This window comes from Triticum aestivum, chromosome 1B (genome assembly GCF_018294505.1).
Source record: "Triticum aestivum cultivar Chinese Spring chromosome 1B, IWGSC CS RefSeq v2.1, whole genome shotgun sequence".
Taxonomy (NCBI): Eukaryota; Viridiplantae; Streptophyta; class Magnoliopsida; order Poales; family Poaceae; genus Triticum; species Triticum aestivum.
The window spans coordinates 101,938,846-101,958,559 of NC_057795.1; the positions used below are offsets into that span (position 1 = coordinate 101,938,846).

A 19,714-nucleotide genomic window follows, 5' to 3' on the forward strand; every position below is an offset into this window, starting at 1 on the left:
TTTATCTTGCTTAGAATAAGTTGTTGGTGCACGTAGGTGAGCCTAGTTGTTGTAGGTTTTGTGCTTGACAAATTAACCACTAGGTTTATTCCGCATTTGTTCAAGTCTAAACCGTAATTATTTTAAAGCGCCTATTCACCCCCCTTTAGGCGACATCCATGATCTTTCACCGACCCGACCCAAAAAAGCCCGACCCGACCTTGCCTACGGGCCGGCCCTGTGCATAGATTTTGAGCCCGATGGCCAGGCCCGGGCCCGTCGTATTTGCAGTTTAACGAAGAGGCTTGGCCCGAGGCCTGACGGGCTTTGCGTGATGGGCCAGGCTTGGGCCTGATTTTTAGGCCCGACGGCTGGGTCGGGCTCGGGCCTATGTTTTTCGTGTCGGGCTTTGGTAGGCTTGACCCGAGTGATGATCAGGTATATTTGATGGTCTTGAAATCTCGATGTAATTTTTATTGCGTTTACAAGATGTTCTGTACTGTCGATGAATTTTTATAATAGATCTGACCTTTAAAATAAAATAAAAAGAGTGTGCTCTAGCAGGTGAGATGGGCGGCACGTGCTGGGTCGCTGTCCCACGAAGCAAAGTGGAGAAGTCTTTTGTTAACGTTAACGAAGGACCGAGTTAACGACTACCGACCCGAACGTGCACCTGACCCGACCGACCGAGCACAGACAACACCGGCAGATAGATCTTCCCCGCCACCTTCCCTCCCCGCTGCAACCCAACCCAGCCCCGGCCGATCCCCTCTTCCCTCCTCGCCCTATCGCCGTCCGCGCGCATGCCCGCCGTCCGGTGAGCCGCCCCGCCGCCTCGCCGCCGAAAACCCTAGCGGCGCATTGCTCTCCACCCCGCTCTCCCCCAGCCCCCGCGGATCTGGAGGAGGAGGAGGCCGCCGCCGCATGTCTCTCTTCCGCAAGTTCTTCTACCGCAAGCCCCCGGACGGGCTGCTCGAGATCACCGAGCGCGTCTACGGTTCGTCGCCGTTCCCTCTCCCCGCCCACTCCGTCCGCCACTGCGTCGCACGGCATTTCCCTCCTCCCTCCCTCCCCATTTCCCGTTTCGGCGGCGGCGCCGGCGCATCCGTCGTCGTCGTCGCAGGGTTTCGGATAGATATTAGAACGCCGCGCCAACGTCTTCTTCCTTTCGTTTTGTGTGCGCAGTGTTCGATTCGTGCTTCTCCACCGATGTCTTCGACGACGACAAGTACGGGCAGTACATCGGCGACATCGTCCTGCACCTCCGGAGCCACTTCGCGGACGCCTCCTTCATGGTCTTCAACTTCCGGGAGGAGGAACGGGAGAGCCAGCAGAGCCTGCTGGCCAGCATCCTCTCCATCTACGACATGGTGGTCATGGACTATCCGAGGCATTACGTGGGCTGCCCGCTCCTCACCATGGAGATGATCCACCATTTCCTCAGGTCCGGGGAGAGCTGGCTCTCCATGGACCAGCACAACGTCCTCATAATGCATTGCGAGCGAGGCGGCTGGAACGTGCTCGCCTTCATGCTGGCGGGCCTGCTGCTGTACCGGAAGCAGTTCATGGGCGAGCAGAGGACGCTAGAGATGGTATACAGGCAGGCCCCTCGCGAGCTCATCCAGCTGCTCTCGCCGCTGAACCCCATGCCGTCGCAGATAAGATACCTGCATTACATATGTCGGAGGAACGTGAGCGCAGAGTGGCCACCAGGTGATCGACCTCTTACCTTAGACTGCGTGATATTAAGGAATACCCCGGGCTGTAATGGGGAGGATGGATGTAGACCGATATTCCGTATCTATGGGCAGGATCCTCTACTTGGTACAGATAACACCCCTAAGGTGCTTTTTTCAACACCAAAGAGGAGTAAATACGTTCGGCATTACAAGCGGGTGAGTTTTGGACTATCTTCTATTTGAAGAATTGGCAAACGAATTGCATTCCCTTCACTAGTTTCGCTACTAAACGTGCGTGGATCCGTAAACTGAATATTTGCTTCGTCGATGTTAACATACCATTCTCATTTATTCTCATCTTACTCAGGCAGACTGTGAATTGATTAAGATCGACATCCACTGCCATATTCAAGGAGATGTTGTCCTTGAGTGCATCAGTATGGATGCTGATCAAGAACAGGAAGAGATGATGTTCAGAGTCATGTTCAACACAGCATTTATCAGATCAAACATTCTCATGCTAAACCGTGATGAAATTGATATAATGTGGGATGCAAAAGATCGATTCCCAAAGGAATTCAGAGCCGAGGTATTTAATCATCATTGCAGTCAACTTATTCTTTGTACAGTGTGCAGAAACTGAAGCCTTCTTCGTCCTTTGCTGTTAAAGATTCTTTTTTCAGAAATGGACACTGCAGATCATTTAGATCCCATGGAGATGGCAGGTATAGGGGAGAAGGAGGGCTTACCAATCGAAGCATTTGCAAAGGTTCAAGAGATGTTCAGCATAGTGGACTGGTTAGATCCGAAAGGGGATGCAGCAGTCCAGTTTTTCCAGCGGCTAACCACATATGAAACTATACAGCTGAGGCAGGGATTGGTGTCTCCAAGCAAGAAAGATTTGAGCATTAGAAAAGAAATAGAGCATTTGGAGCTTGGTTCACCGACCAAAACTATACAGCTGAGGCAGGGATTGCTGTCACCAAGCAAGAAAGATTCGAGCATTAGAAAGGAAATAGGGCAATTGAAGCTTGGTTCACCGACCAAAAATGAATCTGACAATGTTCAAAACAAATCAAGCAATGCTGAAAACTCAACAGTCTATATGAACAAAAAGGAATGTGATGGCATACGCAAATTTGCCCCGTTGGACCCAGTCAGTATTTATCAAGGACAATTAGGAAATTCTGTTGTTCCTGAAAACATAAACGCTCAAGTTCATAAGGAAATAACACATGTAGTTGACATCACTACCGAACGATCGTTTTCACTGGAAAAGCCTGACGAGCAATCTAGTCCAGTACAGTGCGCTTCGCCCTCTATGATTATGTCACAGCGGTTTCCACTTTCTAGGTCAAGTTCTGCCTTTCCTAGCAACTCACCTCCAAGATCACTTTCAGCATGCCCTAGATTTTTTAGCGTACCTTCAGCCCTAGGAATTACAGCTTTGTTGGAAGATCATGCTACATTTGGAGGTTCTGAGAATTGTGGTTCAACCATAATTGCACCTACGATGTCAGATCTTTCAAGCGCCACAATCAAAGTTCCGTCAAAACCATCATCAGGACAGCATCCAATAACAGGTTTTTCTCAACAAAATTCTTTTGTTGTACACCCATAACCTGCTGTTGCCTGCAAATTTAACTTTTGATGACGTGACAGGGACTCCGGTTGTAACAAAGGGTATGCCGCCGCCGGCGCCATCACCACCCCCACCCCCTCAGCCATCAGGTCCGGTGTTGTTCGTAGCGTCTGATGCTTTTATGCTGTCCGAGGAAGAAGATGACTTATCTAAGCCGTCTCCGAAGCATTCAGGTTTTGCTGAACCATCTAAATATATTTTAGTTAGTTTTTCCATCTCTAATTAAGCTTCCCCTGTCGCAGCTCCTTCATTGTTGCCCCACCCATCTCCTCCACATGAAGAATCCACATTGCAGTTACCTGGAACTACTACTCTGCCCGCAAATCATCAGCAGTCCTCAAGTAACAATGCACAAGAATCATCACCAACTTCTACTGCTCTTGCCACCACCTCTACTTCATTCAGACCTCCTTCACCACCTCCACCTCCAGCTTCTCCTGTTAGAATAGTTGGACCTGCTTTGTCTGCACCTAAGTCCTCCCTCAGTAGACCTCCTGCACCCCCTCCACCTCCACCACTTGCTTCTACTTCATCTCCTGTTAGACCTCCTGCACCACCTCCACCTCCACCACTTGCTTCTACTTCATCTCCTGTTCCACCTCCTGCACCACCTCCACCTCCACCACTTGCTTCTACTTCATCAGCTGTTCGACCTCCTGCACCACCTCCACCCCCACCAGTCGCTTCTACTTCAACGGCTGTTCGACCTGCTGCGCCACCTCCACCTCCAACTCCCCCACTTGCTTCTACTTCATCTCCTATTCCGCCTGCTGCACCACCTCCACCACTTTCTCCAACATCATCTGCCATTAGATCTTCAGCACCGCTTCCGCCTCCACCTCCACCTCCAGGAATTACTTCTACACCACCGCCACCCAATCATTCATCAAAACAATCTCCTCCTGCTTCTCCACCACCTCATGCTCCAAGGTTCTCAAATGATGCCAACCATCCTGGTGCTTCTGGCAATATTGTACCTCCACCAGCACCTCCTGGTCTTAATGCTAATCTGCTTGGTACGAAGGGGCGTGGACCTGCACCTCCTTCAGGCCCAATGTCTAAGAGCCTTCAATCTGGTCAGACTATGTCCAGAAGGTCCAATCTGAAACCACTACACTGGGTGAAAGTTACAAGAGCGATGAAGGGCAGTCTTTGGGCAGAGGGGCAAAAAGCTGATGAAGCTTCAAAGTATCTCTCTAACATCTTGACTGCACCAAAGAATGGTCATATGTATTGCTTTTTTTATGCTAATACATCTTTTGCATGACTTGTGCAGAGCTCCAGTGTTTGACATGTCAGAACTAGAAAATCTTTTCTCAACTGCTCTACCAAATTCAAATTCTAAGCGTTCAGATAAGTCAGGGAGTCGTGCATCTGGGGCAAAACCAGAGAAAATTCATCTTGTGAGTTTTAACAAATAATGTATCATTTTTTTTTGCACGCAAATTGTTCCAGTCAGTGTGTATATTCCTGATCTTCATTCCTTTCATGCTTATTTCATTCTTGATTCTCTATTAGTCTATTACATATGGTACATATGATCTCTTGTGAGGGTGCTGCAAGTTATACATTATTTTTCTCTTTTTGGTGCCTTTATGCTAGTGGCAACTGAGTGTGCACAATCTATGTTTCATAGTATATATTGCATGAAGATATAATGAACATATGTCAGAAAACCATATCTAAAATTTAAATGAATCCTACATTTTTATTTTTCTTCTTTTCTCACAAACCACTTTATTATGTAAAAAAGAAATGCTAGCATTAAGAATGGTTAAGTCACAAACCAAAAGCTAGCAGTTAAGAGGTAATTAGTATGGTTTGATCCGGAATTCATTAGACCATAAGTGTGCAATCAAAAGGTAGAGATTTATCAGTGGCTCGGATCAATGGCATCCCGTCCAATTGGTGCTTTTTATTTTAGTATATAGGTTTCACCACATAATCAGTTCCTTTCTTTCTAAGCGCTTATAGCAGATGCATGGTAGACCGTAGAACATATTCAACTGATCAAGGTACTTAGGATCCCAGTTCTTTATGTTAGTTTCCTTCATGGCATGTAGTGACCTTGCTTAGTTTTGCATATGCCATTATGGGTGTTTGTAGCTACTATATATGCCTTCTTATTTTGCTTCGTGTTATTGTTTGTTTTTTCTAACATCAGCTGTTTGGCAATACAGATTGATCTTCGTCGGGCTAACAATTGTGGAATCATGCTTACGAAAGTCAAAATGCCCCTTCCGGACCTAATGGTAAGCTGATGGCCAACTAACCTTTGGCATGTTCTAATTAAAAAATGGTTTTATATAAATATCTGAAGGTATTGATGTAGTCTATTAGATAGACTTCTTTATATAGTCTATTAGATGATGGTGGAGAGTTTTTAAGAAATGACGGTGAGAGAGTGGAATAGCGATTACTGATTAATCATTTCTTACTTAACCTGGAAATGCCTATTATTATGAATTTCTCATTGAAATAACCTGAAATTAATTAAGAAATGAATGTAATGGTTTCTTTTGGTAGGACATTTACTTTATATCTCCATTAATTATACCTATCAATTTTTCCTTTGAGAGCAGAGTGCTATTCTTGCTCTGGATGATACTGTCCTAGACGCTGATCAGGTGGAGAACCTAATTAAGTTCACTCCAACTAAAGAGGAAATAGAACTTCTGAGGGTAATTGTGGTGTTCAGTTTTAGTTCTTTACAAGATTCCTGAAGTTATCAGTTGTCATTACGCATTCTTGTCACCACTACAGGGTTACAAGGGAGATAAGCAAGATCTTGGTGAATGCGAACAGGTGACTTGCTTCCTTTCAGTTTGCTTTACAACTTTGTTACATCTCAAGTGAAACTTCTGGTGTATATACCATGGTTATCAGTATCACAATACGGATTGTAGTATCTTGTGATCTTACGTCCCTACCGCAGCTGATGGATATGTATTACGTAGTGCAGCAGCTATTCGATAATATCGAGTTGGATCACGTTACACGTCATAGAGTCCTTGGTATCACGACGTGAATCAAACCCAAATCCATTGATGCCATTCTAAGTAGCAAAAATCCACTCCACATTGGCACGCAGCAGTGCAGTTGTGTAGCAATTAACCATTGCTGGAGGTAGAACTGCGAAAGGAGTATTTAAGTTGCACATTCTTCCACTCGTTTCATGACGGGGGACTAAAATAATGGAGTTTTGTCATGTGGATGCCAGCAGCCAGTGAAGGACTTGTGTGTGGGTTGTGAAGTTAATGGGCCTAAAGCATTTCTCTTAGGACTGTCCAACAATTCTGCTGATTGCTCGCATTGGACATTGGCCTAAAATCAACTTAAATTTGGCATTTACATGACTGCCCTGCTGCTGGTTATAAATCTGTAGAAGAAATGAGTTTTTTTTTTCGAGAAAACGCAAAAGCTTTGCGTTTCTTTGCATTGAAAAGGAGGGGTTCAGTTACAATCATCCGAGGATGTGCAGGTTACAGCCGGTTAATTAGTGCACATCCCAGGTTTGGGGCAGCACAAGTCGGAGGCCAGGTGCCCCTGCTGCCGCCCATGAGCGGGCCTCGTCCCTAATGCTATCTAGTAGTGTGTTGAGGGAAGGCGTCGCATTATCAAAGACGCAGCTGTTTCGGTGCTTCCAGACCATCCAAGGCACAAGCAATGCGACAGATTTCAGGGCTTTGCGCAGTGTCGGCGGCGTGTCTTCGTTGGCCTGTCTCCACCAGTCCGTAAGCGATGGTTCCTGCGAGGGGATCGGGGCCGGGATGCGAAGCCAGGCCAGTGTCTCGTGCCATGCCTGACGGGCGAGAGGGCATTCCAGCATGAGGTGTCGCATCGTTTCCTGTTGCTGGTCACATAGGAGGCAGCGGGGGTGATGCTGGAGGCCATGGCGAGCCAGCCTCTCAGCCGTCCAGCATCGGTCCTGGTTGGCCAACCAGTGGAAGAACTTGACTCGCGGTGGCGCCCAGCATTTCCAAATCAGCTTCCATGAGTGGCAGGCCGTTGCTCCATGGAAGGTTGCCGTGTAGCAGGACTGCGCAGAGTAGTTGCCGCTCGCTGTCCAGCGCCAAATCAACTTGTCCGGTATGGTGGAAAGCTTGGTGCGCTGCATGATCTGCCAAAGTTGCAGATAGTGGCCAATCTCGTGGAGACCTAGGTTTCCTTGGATGTTGCGTGCCCAGGAGTTGCCATTGAGCCCATCCGCCACAGTTCTCGTCGTTCGTCGTTGCTTGGGTATGCAGCCGTATAAGTTGGGCATGAGCTCGCGCACGGATCGGCCGCCAATCCACCGGTCCTCCCAGAGCAGGGCGGACAGCCCATTCCCAAGGATTGTGAACGTGGATGCCCAAAACAGGGCACGTTGCCTGGGCAAAAATTGGAGGTCGAGCCCTTGCCAAGCTCGCTCCGGGTCCGTTCTGGAAAACCATAGCCAGCGTAGTCTCAGGGCGAGGCCGGCCCGCTCGAGGTCTCGCACGCCAAGGCCCCCGAGCTCGATGGGGCGGCACACTCTGCTCCAGTTCACATGGCAGTGTCCACCATTGGCAGCGGCACGGCCAGCCCAGAGGAAGCCGCGCTGGATCTTCTCGATCTGCTTGAGGGTCTTTTTTGGGGGCGCGAATGCAAGCAGTTGGTGCACTGGGATGGCGCACAAGACTGACTTGACCAGCGCGAGGCGCCCGGTTTTAGTCATCAGCCAGGCCTTCCATGTCGGCAGGCGCGCGCCGACCGCGTCCACCATGGGTTGCAGCTGGGCGGCAGATGGGCGGCGTGTGGACATGGGTATGCCGAGGTAGGTGATTGGAAGGTTCGCCGCCGGGCAGCCGAGGTGTGCGATCATCTCCATGTCCGCTTGGTCGCCGTGCAGGATGGTAGCGGAGCTTTTGGTGAAGTTCACCGTCAGACCGGAGGCCTTGCCGAACAAGGCGAGGATTTCCTTGATCGCAGTGGTGTCCTCCATTGTGGCGTGGCAGAAGACCATGACATCGTCGGCATAGAGGGAGATCGCCGGGATGTGACGTCGTGGGTGAAGAGGCTGCAGGATGCCCAGGCTGTGTGCGCGTCGTAGGAGCCGTCCCAGAGTGTCGATGGCGAGCACGAAAAGCTGCGGGGACATGGAGTCGCCCTGCCGGAGCCCTTGTCGGTGCCATATGGGGGGGGGGGCCGGGCTCGCCGTTCAGGAGGATGCGCGTGCTGGCAGAGGACAGGAGGATGGCCGTCCACTCCAAGAATCTGTTCCCGAATCCGTACCGGCGCAGCACCTCAAAGAGGAAAGGCCATGATAGGGAGTCGAAGGCGCGCGTGAGGTCGAGCTTGAGCATAATTCTCGGAGCTCCCAGTTGGTGCAGCAGCTTGAGTGATTGCTTGACGAGGACGTAGTTGTCGTGCAGGCTCCTTCCCGAGATGAATGCATTTTGGTTGCGGCTAACCAAGCGGTCCAGCTTGGCCCCAAGTCGTAATGAGAGCACCTTGGCGAAAATTTTGGCCACGAGGTGTATCAGGCAGATCGGTCGGTAGTCGCGTAGCCCATGAGCGTCGGCGTTCTTGGGGAGCAGCGTCAGCAATGCCTGGTTGAGCTTGTAGAACCCCCTTCCTCGCAAGTCATAAAGTTGCTGGAACACGTCGAGGAGGTCCTGCCTGATGATGGTCCAGCATGCACGGAGGAACTCCGCTGTGAACCCGTCGGGGCCCGGCGCCTTGCGAGCGGGGAGGCGTTTGACAGCCTCCCAGATCTCCTCCGCGCTGAATGGCGCGTCGTGGTCCGCAAGGTCAGTCGGCTCAATGAGCTGAGACAGGTCCAGGGCGAGCTCACGGATGGTCGCCGTGCCAAGCAAGGCCTCAAAGTGAGCAAAGGCAGCCTCCGCCATGTCGGTGTGGTCCGTGAGCACCCTGCTGTCCGCGGCCAGGCTATAGATGTGATTCTTCTGCCGACGGAACGAGCACTGCCGGTGGAAGAAACTGGTGCTAGCGTCGCCGTCTTTGAGGTTGGCAATTCGGGAACGCTGCCGGGCGATCGTGCGCTCCATGGAAGCGAGCCCAAGATAGGATATCTTGAGCTGCTTACGGAGCCAAGCCTCCGGTGGCGAGAGGCTGCGTGATTCCTGGGCGTGGTCGAAGCGCGAGATGAGTTCCCGTGAGATCGCGAGTTTGTCCTTGATATTGCCCGTGGACCTGGAGCTCCAGCTGGTGAGGCGCGCCGCCGTCGCTTGGAGCCGTAGCATGAGGCGGTGGAAGGGATCGGCGTGGTATGTAGAGCCCCAGGCCGCGGTCACCACGTCGTGGAATCCGTCCAAGCGTAGCCAGTACTCCTCAAAGTGGAACCGTCTGTGTGAGGTAGGCGTGGGTGAGCAGTCCAGCAGCAACGGTGCATGGTCTGACACCACAACCGCGAGACATCGTAGGTGGCATCCGCTGTGCTCGTCCTCCCAATCAGCAGTGCAAAGCACCCGGTCGAGCTGCACGAGAGTCGGCGGTGATTGCTCGTTGGACCAAGTGTAGCGCCGCCCGTTGAGGTAGATCTCTTTGAGCGCGAGGTCGTTGGTGAGACGGCGAAATTTGCCCATCATACGCCGGTTGATGTTGCCCGTGTTTTTGTCGTCGTTGCGGAGGATGAGATTGAAGTCGCCGCAAACCATCCATGGTTCAGGGCACTCAGCACGGATCTCGCGAAGCTCCTGCAGGAAGGCGACCTTGTCGGCATCTTCCTGGGGTCCGTATACCACCGTTAGCCACCAAGGTGTGCCTGTGGCTGTGGTCACCTTAGCGGTGATCGCATTGGTGGTGAACATTGGGTCCGTGATGGTCACGGCCCTGCTCTTCCACGCCAGCAAGATGCCGCCACGCGTGCCATCGGCCGGGAGGTATGTGTAGTCATCGAACTCGGAACCAAGCGCCTCCAGGACAATAGCCGAGTAGATCAACTCCATTTTTGTTTCTTGGATGCATACAATGGAGGCCCCGGTGGTGTCCAGCAGCGTCCGGATAGCAAATCGCCGAGCCCGCGCGTTCATGCCGCGTACATTCCAGATAGCAACCTTAAATCCATTTGAAGTTTTTTCCAAGTATATAAATTAATTATACAGAACTAAAATATCACATGGTATCGTGATCCTATGTTACGATCCGATACTGCTGCGGAAAAATGACACTACTTATTATCCCAATACTGAGATACAATTTGCTTCTACTGCAGTTCTTCATGGAGCTTATGAAATTACCCCGTGTGGACTCTAAGCTGAGAGTTTTCTTATTCAAGATTCAGTTTCGATCTCAAGTGAGACATCTGATTCCTTTTCTTCTACTAGGAACTGTATTCTTTTGCTTGGCCTTTTTGGTATTGTATTGTTTAACTGTTAGTTCTTCTCAGGTGTCTGACCTTAAGAGGAATCTGAACGTTGTTAACTCATCTGCTGAAGAGGTGGATACTGTTAATTTGAAATATCATATTGTGCGATTAACATCATGGGTTTCATATTCTTGCTGTGATGTTCATAGATAAGGGGTTCAGTGAAGTTGAAAAGGATTATGCAGACGATTCTTTCTTTGGGAAATGCGTTGAACCAAGGCACTGCTAGAGGTAATACCAATTGTAAAGTGATACTTGTTCAGGAGACATTTAGTAACTGAAGTAATATATATCCTGTGGCACCATTTCTCTTCCTTATTTGAATGCTGTAAATAAATTAAAAGGAGTGACTACCGAACATGGATCCATAATTGTTACCTTCACTCTCGACTTGCAATCCACAATGAAGCAACATGCTTAACATTGGTTTATCTGCATGTAAAAGTATGTACTCGATGATTCTCTCAAGATAAGAGTAGTAAATTTTCCTCTAAAAAGGATGACAGTGGTAATATTTTTATTACTTCATGGTATGTTGAAGACTGATAATAGATTCTGAAGTTTTGGTTTAAGTACCGTATGCAGTCATAACTTTGTGGCGTTTGAATTTTTAACTCAAATGACTGAAGCGGAGCATTTCATCATGATACGAAGCCTAATTAGTAGTTAGTTCTTCCTCTTTAAATAGTTTAGGTATGCAATCTGTCATAGTGAGTTGTTGGCTGATATATTTGCTGTGAACTTAACGTTCATTTGTAATTTGCAATACGTAAAGTTCAGCTAGTAATTTAAGTACTCCCTCTGATGCATATTAATTGTCGCTGATTTAGTACAATACTTAAATTACTAGCTGAACTTAGCGACAAGTAATATGAATCGGAGGGAGTACTAGATTTGGAATATAATTATATATTTCTTCTGAAGTTTGTACAGTTTGGATTATATGAAAATTGTTTTGCGTCAATAATTTATTATAGGTATGTAGAATGTACCATCAGGTAAACACATGAGGCGAACCGGTGTGTGCACAAGATGCCCCTTTTTAGAGCTCTGGCTGTATGAATATTAGTAATATAGCGCACCATGCACCAATTTGGTAAAGTTTGTACTGTATATAATGTATATAAAGCATGTATATTCTTGTTTACTTCTAATTGAAAAAGAAAGCATGCACAAATGTGTTTTATACAGGTGAGGTGTCAAATTTTCCTAGGCATTTCTGTTAAGATAATGGACACAACAGTAGTATGTTATTAATCATCGTCCGTGTTTCAGGCTTTCGGTGTGTTGTCATTATTCATAGTTTTCCGCATAGGTCCCAGAGAATTGAAATACAACACTTTGATACGATGGCACAATTTTCATGCTAATCATCTTATATGAACTTTATTAGCTTTTTTATAATTCAATATGCATTGTTTAATTTCTTTTGATTGCTCGTTGCTTTTATTTCCTGGCTGCACTACAGTTCGTTTTGTTTATTGTAGGTTCTGCTGTTGGATTCAGGTTGGATAGCTTACTCAAATTAAGCGATACCCGTGCACGGAACAATAAGATGACCTTAATGCATTATTTATCCAAGGTATACATCTGTTCATATAGAAAAGTAGATAGTTTCAGTACTAACTTTTATTCCTTGCCAGAAAACGTTTTTATGTTGGTGTGGATCATGTAAAATACAAAATTAAATGTAGAATTTTTTTTGCGTTCCAGAATATACAAGTTCAAATCATATCTACTAACTGGTATATCATGCATAGGAATCTCAAATTCTCGGGTTAGCCAACAATTTTAATGGATAAACCTTCTTAGTCAAATTCATCATTACCTAGCCTTGGATGCCGTGCATATAAAAATCTTTGCTTCTACAATACCATTGTAATAAGTAACCACATAATGTAGAAAGCTTGCATAACATGTTGTCCAGTGGATACTGGTATTTTGATGAGAATTGAGAAGCCTGGAAAGAGCTAATAACTTTACAGGAACCTTGTTTGAAATTACCTATGCTCATATTTAAGTTATCTTGATGGAACATTTCCCAGTTGTTTTGCTTATCCTGCAATTGATGCAATTAGTTAACTTGAGGTGCATATCTAGTTTCGTGTGTCATACTTAATTTCTTCGGTGTGCTGGGTTGTGTTCATGTATTTTCTCTGTTATTTTTCTCACTTTTTCGATGCGGCTTTGAACTAAGTCTTAGCTTTCTGAGGATACTGTCTTATGAGGTTCATACCTTTGAAGTGGATCTAAGCCCTCTCCAACTTGTCATTGTGATATGCTTACAAATTCGGTTAGGTCCTCTTCGTAGGAAGTCTGAACTGCAGTTGATATGCTTGAATTACTCAATTTGTCATATCACCGCAGGTGCTGTCTGAGAAACTTCCAGAACTTCTTGACTTTCCTAAAGATTTGGCTAGCTTGGAGTTGGCAGCAAAGGTATTAGATCTGACGTGGTATTCGATGTTTTGGTCACTCTGGATATTGACAATCAATGATGCATTGATTGAGTTACTAGAGAACTATTTGGCTGAATGCAGATACAATTAAAGTCTTTAGCAGAAGAAATGCAGGCCATAAACAAAGGGCTCGAGAAAGTGGAGCAAGAATTAACTATATCTGAAAATGATGGTCCTGTGTCGGAGATCTTTTGTAAGGTAACTATAACAATTGTGTTATTTTTTTCTTTTCTTTTTAAAATATGCTTTAGTACCCAACGATTGCAACTGTTTGACTGCAATATAGTCCGTGTGTACTGCCATGGTACTGGCAAGATTTTTTGCTTGAAGTATTACACCATCATGATTCCACCAAACTTAAGTACCTTCCTTTTACAGACACTGAAGGGCTTCCTCAGTGGTGCTGAAGCCGAAGTTAGAGCCTTGACTTCACTTTATTCTAATGTGGTATGTGTATCTCTTTAAGCAAGAGTCATTTGTCCTGTAACACGCTGGCATATTGGTGGTAGCCCATGTGACCCATGTTGGTACAGTGCAGTAGTGCTAGAATTAGCTCAATATGAAGAGTTTAGATAAATACTGAAAGTAACGTTGTAAGAAGCCAAACTACTTTTCATATATAAGTTCCACACCAAAGGGTCTAGGTCATGGAATCTGGGTTAGAAAAATATTTGTCCTCAAAGAGATCTCTGAAGACATGAAATGCGATTTAGGTAGCTGCAGGCTGGAATTTGTAAAGTATAGGTTCTTCTTTCCAGGAACATGCAGGAGAGCTGTATGTGAATGCATTAGATAGAAAAAAGAATTACACGGAGTTAGGCTCTAGGGGCATGCCCCAAAGAGCCGAACAGAAAACAACAGCCAAAAGTTACAGCGTACAAAGACCCAAAACAACCGAAAAACCCTTGCCTCCAGTTTATTCATATCTGCAATGACTGGAGAGAAAATCAGATTAAGGGGTTGTCGCGTGTGTGGACACAACACCTGGGAGCTTTGGTGCCCCTTTTTGGTTCGGTGAGGGGCGAGGAGACGAACGAATCCTATCACTATGACACGAAGAACTTACCCAGGTTCGGGCTGCTGGGGAGCGTAATACCCTACGTCCTGCTTGGTTGTTTTGATGGATGTGTGGAACAAGGTTACAAATGCACTGATTCTGTTCTAGGAATATGCAATGTGTGTGTGTGTTTATAGTTGCAAGGGGCTACCAGTCACTACAAAGAGATAAATGCGGTGGTTGTATAGTGGGGTACAATGCAGTGTAGAGGCGAACGGCACGTGCCGCTGTGCCACCTTGCTGGGAGCAGGCGCACATCCCATCCGTCACCAATGTTAACTTCTGCGTCTGCCACTGTAGCTTGCGTCACCAAGTGGCTCACATGCGGGAGAAAGCCTGCAGAGCGCCAGCAGGCACACAACTTGCCCGCCAAGGGATGTCGTGCATGCACGGCAGCTGCGCTCCACCCTATGGCTGGCCACCGCAGGCCTAGGCTGCTGCCCTCTGAGCCGTCCCGTCACACGCCCGCCAGCAATCAGGTTGTTGGCGGGGTTTCGGGGCACCCGTGGGAGGCAAGCCATGGGGATGGGGTTCTCGGGAGGAAGCCCATTCCCGTAGAGGTTTTGACCGTGCCGCTGATGTCGTGGACTGGCCTCTCTCCAGCTTGATGATCTTGCCGGTGAGAGTCTTCACAAAGATCTGCATCTTGTGGTCTTGACGAAGATCTGCATGCCACCTGAGGAGGGGCATGGTCTTGGACACGCAGGCAAGCTGCCCTTGCCACCCGTTGGTAGGACTGCTGCGGCCCACGCAAGACGGATCCGTCGGACCCTGGTTTCCACGGGGCCGACAGAGGCGCATAAATGTTTTCAAATATTCTTTTGTTTCCCCTTCCTTATGTGCCATGTGAAGGCTATCAAAGGCTCTTTATCTCTGAAGTTTTCACCTCAATTCTAGCACCCATTCCTGAAACTGAGCATTAAGAATAGGTTTGATTTCCTTGATCTTGGCAATCCTCATACTCCATGAGATTACAGTCAGTGATACCGCAGCCAAGCAGAAGATGATCGATGTCTTCATTGCTAGATTGGCAGAAGATGCAAGAAGTGTTATTCGGAATGCCATGTTTAGTGAGTCTGCCCGTTCAACAGTATGGAGTTAAGGGTGAAAATTAGACTTAAGAGGTTGTTGAGGAACCAAAGCTTGACCTTCTTCTCATCAAGATAGGTGAACAAAGTTATTTTGTAAGCCTCAATACGTGAAAATTCGAAATGTTGGGAAGAAACAAGTTCAATATTATTGAATAAATATATAAGTAAGCAGTGGTTCGAAAGTAATGTAAAATAAAGAAGACTTACAAATACACTAAGTTAGTACAAAGTTGAGACACTTATTTTGGGACGGAGGCAGTGCATATTTGAAAGTAATGTAAAATAAAGAAGACTTCAAATACTCTTTAGTACAAAGTTGAGACACTTACTTTGGGACGGAGGCAGTACATATTATTGTGTTGCTTCCAGTATCTTCTTATAATATTTTTTGCACATGTGTTTAAAGTTCTGTCCTCTATTTAGATTTCTGTTTAAATGCTGAATTTCTTGAATGCCATTTATTTTGTTTTATGTTACCTATTTTATCTTAATCTTATAAGATTTTGTGGCTTTTATCAACTCAATTTATGACTTTCTCTTGGTCGTCGGTAATCTGCAGAACATTTTTATTTTTAATGTTCTATATGGATTGTTCACTATCAACACATTTGAACCTTGAAATTATATGTTCTCTTTGCACGTATATGAAAAAATTCTTCGGGTTTTAACGATTGCACTATTTATATATCTCAAACCATTCAATTTTTCTGTGCTTCATGATATGTAATAATTCTAAATATTTCTTATAGTTATTGCTTCAGCCCTTTTATGGCATGTCAGAATTTTCCCTAGTTACCGTAGGACCTGAGCAGTTTCCTTTGAAAATTTAACGAAATTCATGTGTTCCAAATATGCCCTTGTTTTTTTCGTTGTTACTTGAATTATTTCATTTGCCAAATTTGATCAAATTATTTCCTTCTACAATATGTGAAATGCTTTTTGTTTGTTTGAACTGATATTGAGGTTGTAATTTTTTGTAAAGACGGAACTTCGTCAACTGATCAGTATTAATTAGACTGGGGTCTCAGTTAAAAAATGTTGGATTCGACAGGATTGCATTCTGGTGCTACAAGGGAGCAGTGATGAATTGTAATCCTTTTCTATAGAAGATGAATGGCAATTTTGGCATCCAGTCATTTGTGCAATTGATTTACTTTCATTTATAATTAATTTAAGTGCAATTCTGAACCTTGCAGGGCAGGAATGCAGATGCATTAGCACTTTATTTTGGAGAAGATCCAGCACGTTGTCCATTTGAGCAAGGTGAAGCTAGCATGATATTCGAGTTCTGTGTAGCTGTTCTTGAAATTAGTTTAGATTAGTTATTACTTTGAGAGAAAGTGCTGATACTACTCTAACAAATCCTTCCAAAATCTCCATGTTTTGCAGTGGTCACAACGCTCCACAACTTTGTGAAATTGTTCACGCGTTCGCATGAAGAGAACTGCAAGCAGTTGGACCTTGAAAAGAAGAAGGCTCTGAAGGAAGCGGAAGCAGAACCAGAAAAGGCTAAGGGGGAATCGGAAAATGAGAAAGATAAGCTCAGTCATCCAATCAAAGAGCTAGACATCTCACTTCAATCACGACCACAAACTGCCAGTGCCAAATGATGACCTCTTTTTACCAGAAGAACCTGGTGCTTTCTCTATGGCAGATGCACACTGGATATGTATGTTGCCCTGGGCATTAGTTACCAGGGATGCCAGTAAACCTGCAGCAACAAGAAGGCCATCGAATACACCGGTAAACATCCTAGCCTTTTGCAAACACATGTTATTTGCGCAAGCTGAAGGATGACTGTTTAATTTTCAAAAAGTAATAAGCGCACTTCACTTTGGATACATCATTTTCGTCTTCACCAGCTCATTCAAAAGTTCTATGCCTGCAGTTATACTTGTAACAGAGGGATTCCCGGAGAAAGTCATCCCTGGCGACAAAGCTGTATAGTTCTAACATAATAATAGTTCGTTTGGGTACTAGTGTTGAGCAAAATGTAGAATTAATTTATATGTAACTAGTGTTGAGCAAAATGTAAAATAAATTTTGGTCAATAAAAATGGGTTCTTCCCATGTGGTGACAATAGAAAGGGCTGTCTTCTCTGCGGGACAATAGAAATGGTTGTTTATACTCCCTCCGTGACCCAACTTTATACTAACTTTGTATTAAAGTTAGTACATGTTCTTCCCATGTGGTGACAATAGAAAGGGCTGTCTTCTCTGCGGGACAATAGAAATGGTTGTTTATACTCCCTCCGTGACCCAACTTTATACTAACTTTGTATTAAAGTTAGTACAAAGTCGAGTCATCTATTTTGAAAACGGAGGGAGTACAAGCTTAGGAGGTAGAACTTGTATTTCATTTCTTCAGTCTGTTTGACCTGCCCCTTGTAGTATAAAGTTTTGAACTTCGCTCTTGGTCGTCCCTATCATACGTCTGATCATAGCAATTCATCAGACTGGCCGCTATCCGTCCGTTTGTAGCGGATGCATCCAACGACATGTACTTCGGCTATATAAAGTTTATGAACATCTGCTCATCTCTCTTCCCCATCTATAACCCTAACCAGCGTCGCCCATGTCTTGCAAGCCGATCTTACCAGAGCCATGGCCATGTCCTTGCCACCGATTTTGACGAGAGCCATGGTGAGCAGCACGTCGTTACCCTTGTCCCCGCCGGCCGCCGTTGACCCGGAAAGGCATATGGCGAGCAGTGCATACACATTCCAGATCGCCTCCCACCCTGTTTTTTTTTTAACATTAGTACAGACACAAGCGCTCATATACACATGCATACACTTACCCCTATGAACGCACACACGTACACCTTACCCCTATGAGCACATCCGAAAGACTGAGCCGGCATATCATCTTGAGATTTACGAAGTCACCGTAGGCGCCTCGTCGTCGACGGGAACGTCTCCTCCCACTGAATGTGCATCGCCGGAAATCCTGAAATAAATGCAAGCACCAGGATTTGAACCCTGGTGGGTTGGGGATACCGCAGCCCCTCTAACCACCATGTTTCTTGCCGCTGTCTCTGTAACAACCAAATTGCGAGCATAACGATCCGACGAGACCTACGTCGATTAGCGCTTCGTTGACTCGTTGTCCTTGCCCCTCAACAACGCTTGAGAGCCGTGACCCTCGGACACTAGGCTCGTCCCCATCACCCTGTCCTCCCCTATGGCAGCTCCCCCTCCACGGTCCACACCCACCTCTACATCTCCATCCCCGTCCCTCCGACTTCCCTCTCCAATTGCAGCTTTCCTCCTACCCCACCTATGACTCCCACAACCCCCTGAACACTTATAGTGTGATCCTGGATTTTATCTTTCACAATATAATACTTTATCTCTATTGTTTTGGCATCATTACTCGACTTGTTGTTGTGAGCATAGAATACCGCGGGCTGATTGTCACAATATATCTTTAGTGGTTTGTCAATACAATCTACCACTTTCAAGTCGGGTATAAATTTCTTCAACCATATCGCCTGCCCCGCGGCCTCATAACATTGCTATAAATTCTGCATATATCGTGGACGATGCAACTATTGACAGTTTGGAGCTTCTTCACGAAATAGCCCCTCCAGCGAGAGTGAACATGTATCCTGACGTGAATTTTCTATCATCTCCGTCTCTCGCAAAATATGTGTCTGAATACCCTCTTATCTCTAGGGAATCAGATCTCCTGTATGTTAGCATGTGGTCCTTCGTGCCTTGCGCATAATGCAATGCTTTCTTTACCATCTTTCAGTGCTCTGTGGCTGGATTTTCTTGATATCTACCGAGTACCCCGGTGATAAAAGCTAAGTCAGGACGAGCGCACACTTGTGCATACTGTAAACTTCCAACAGCCGAAGCATATGGTACTGCTTTCATTTGATCGATCTCGTACTGGTTCTTGGGACATTAAAATTTCCCAAAACTGTCGCGCTTGACTATAGGAGAGGTGTGGCTTTACTCGCATGCATATTATACTTTTTAATAACCTTTTCTAAATATGCCTTCTACGATAGTCCTAAAACTTCATTTTTCCTATCTCGGTGAATTTCTATGCCCAAAACATATGATGCTTCACCAAGATTTGTTATATCAAAATTTGAGGACAAGAACTTTGTTTCTTGTAGCAGACTAACATCACTGCTAGCAAGCAAGATATTATCCACATACAAGATTAGGAAAATATATTTTCCATTTTTAGATATTGCATAAATGCAGTTATCCTCAACATTCTCTTTAAATTCAAACCTTTTAATTGTCTCATTAAACTTTAGATACCACTGTCTAGAGGCTTGCTTTAATCCATAAATAGATTTCTTCAGGCGCATCCCATATCTTACTTGCCTTCCATGATAAAACCCTTGGGTTGTTTCATGTAAACATTCTTTTAAATCCCCGTTCAGAAATGCTGTCTTTACATCCATTTGATGTAACTTTAAATCAAAATGTGCAACTAA

At 45.8% G+C, this 19,714-nt stretch overlaps 1 protein-coding gene across 3 annotated transcripts; it reads left to right on the forward strand.

Annotated features, from left to right (window-relative positions):
- Positions 1 to 658: 658 nt before the first annotated feature.
- On the forward strand, positions 659 to 17,371 carry LOC123110471 (formin-like protein 6). Of its 3 annotated transcripts, XM_044531000.1 has the most exons (20): positions 660 to 976; positions 1,165 to 1,874; positions 2,026 to 2,247; positions 2,329 to 3,241; positions 3,321 to 3,473; positions 3,543 to 4,488; positions 4,577 to 4,703; positions 5,481 to 5,552; positions 5,883 to 5,981; positions 6,064 to 6,105; positions 10,496 to 10,576; positions 10,670 to 10,720; positions 10,798 to 10,879; positions 12,136 to 12,230; positions 13,016 to 13,087; positions 13,189 to 13,305; positions 13,486 to 13,554; positions 16,452 to 16,518; positions 16,645 to 16,998; positions 17,144 to 17,371. In XM_044531000.1, exons 1-19 carry the CDS (start codon positions 904 to 906, stop codon positions 16,863 to 16,865), a joined length of 4,212 nt encoding a protein of 1,403 aa, XP_044386935.1. In that variant the 5' UTR covers positions 660 to 903; the 3' UTR covers positions 16,866 to 16,998; positions 17,144 to 17,371. The 3 variants fall into 3 exon arrangements, with proteins under 3 accessions (XP_044386951.1, XP_044386942.1, XP_044386935.1); XM_044531016.1 differs by lacking the exon at positions 13,486 to 13,554 and having other exon boundaries at positions 659 to 976; XM_044531007.1 differs by lacking the exon at positions 10,670 to 10,720 and having other exon boundaries at positions 659 to 976.
- Positions 17,372 to 19,714: the final 2,343 nt, after the last annotated feature.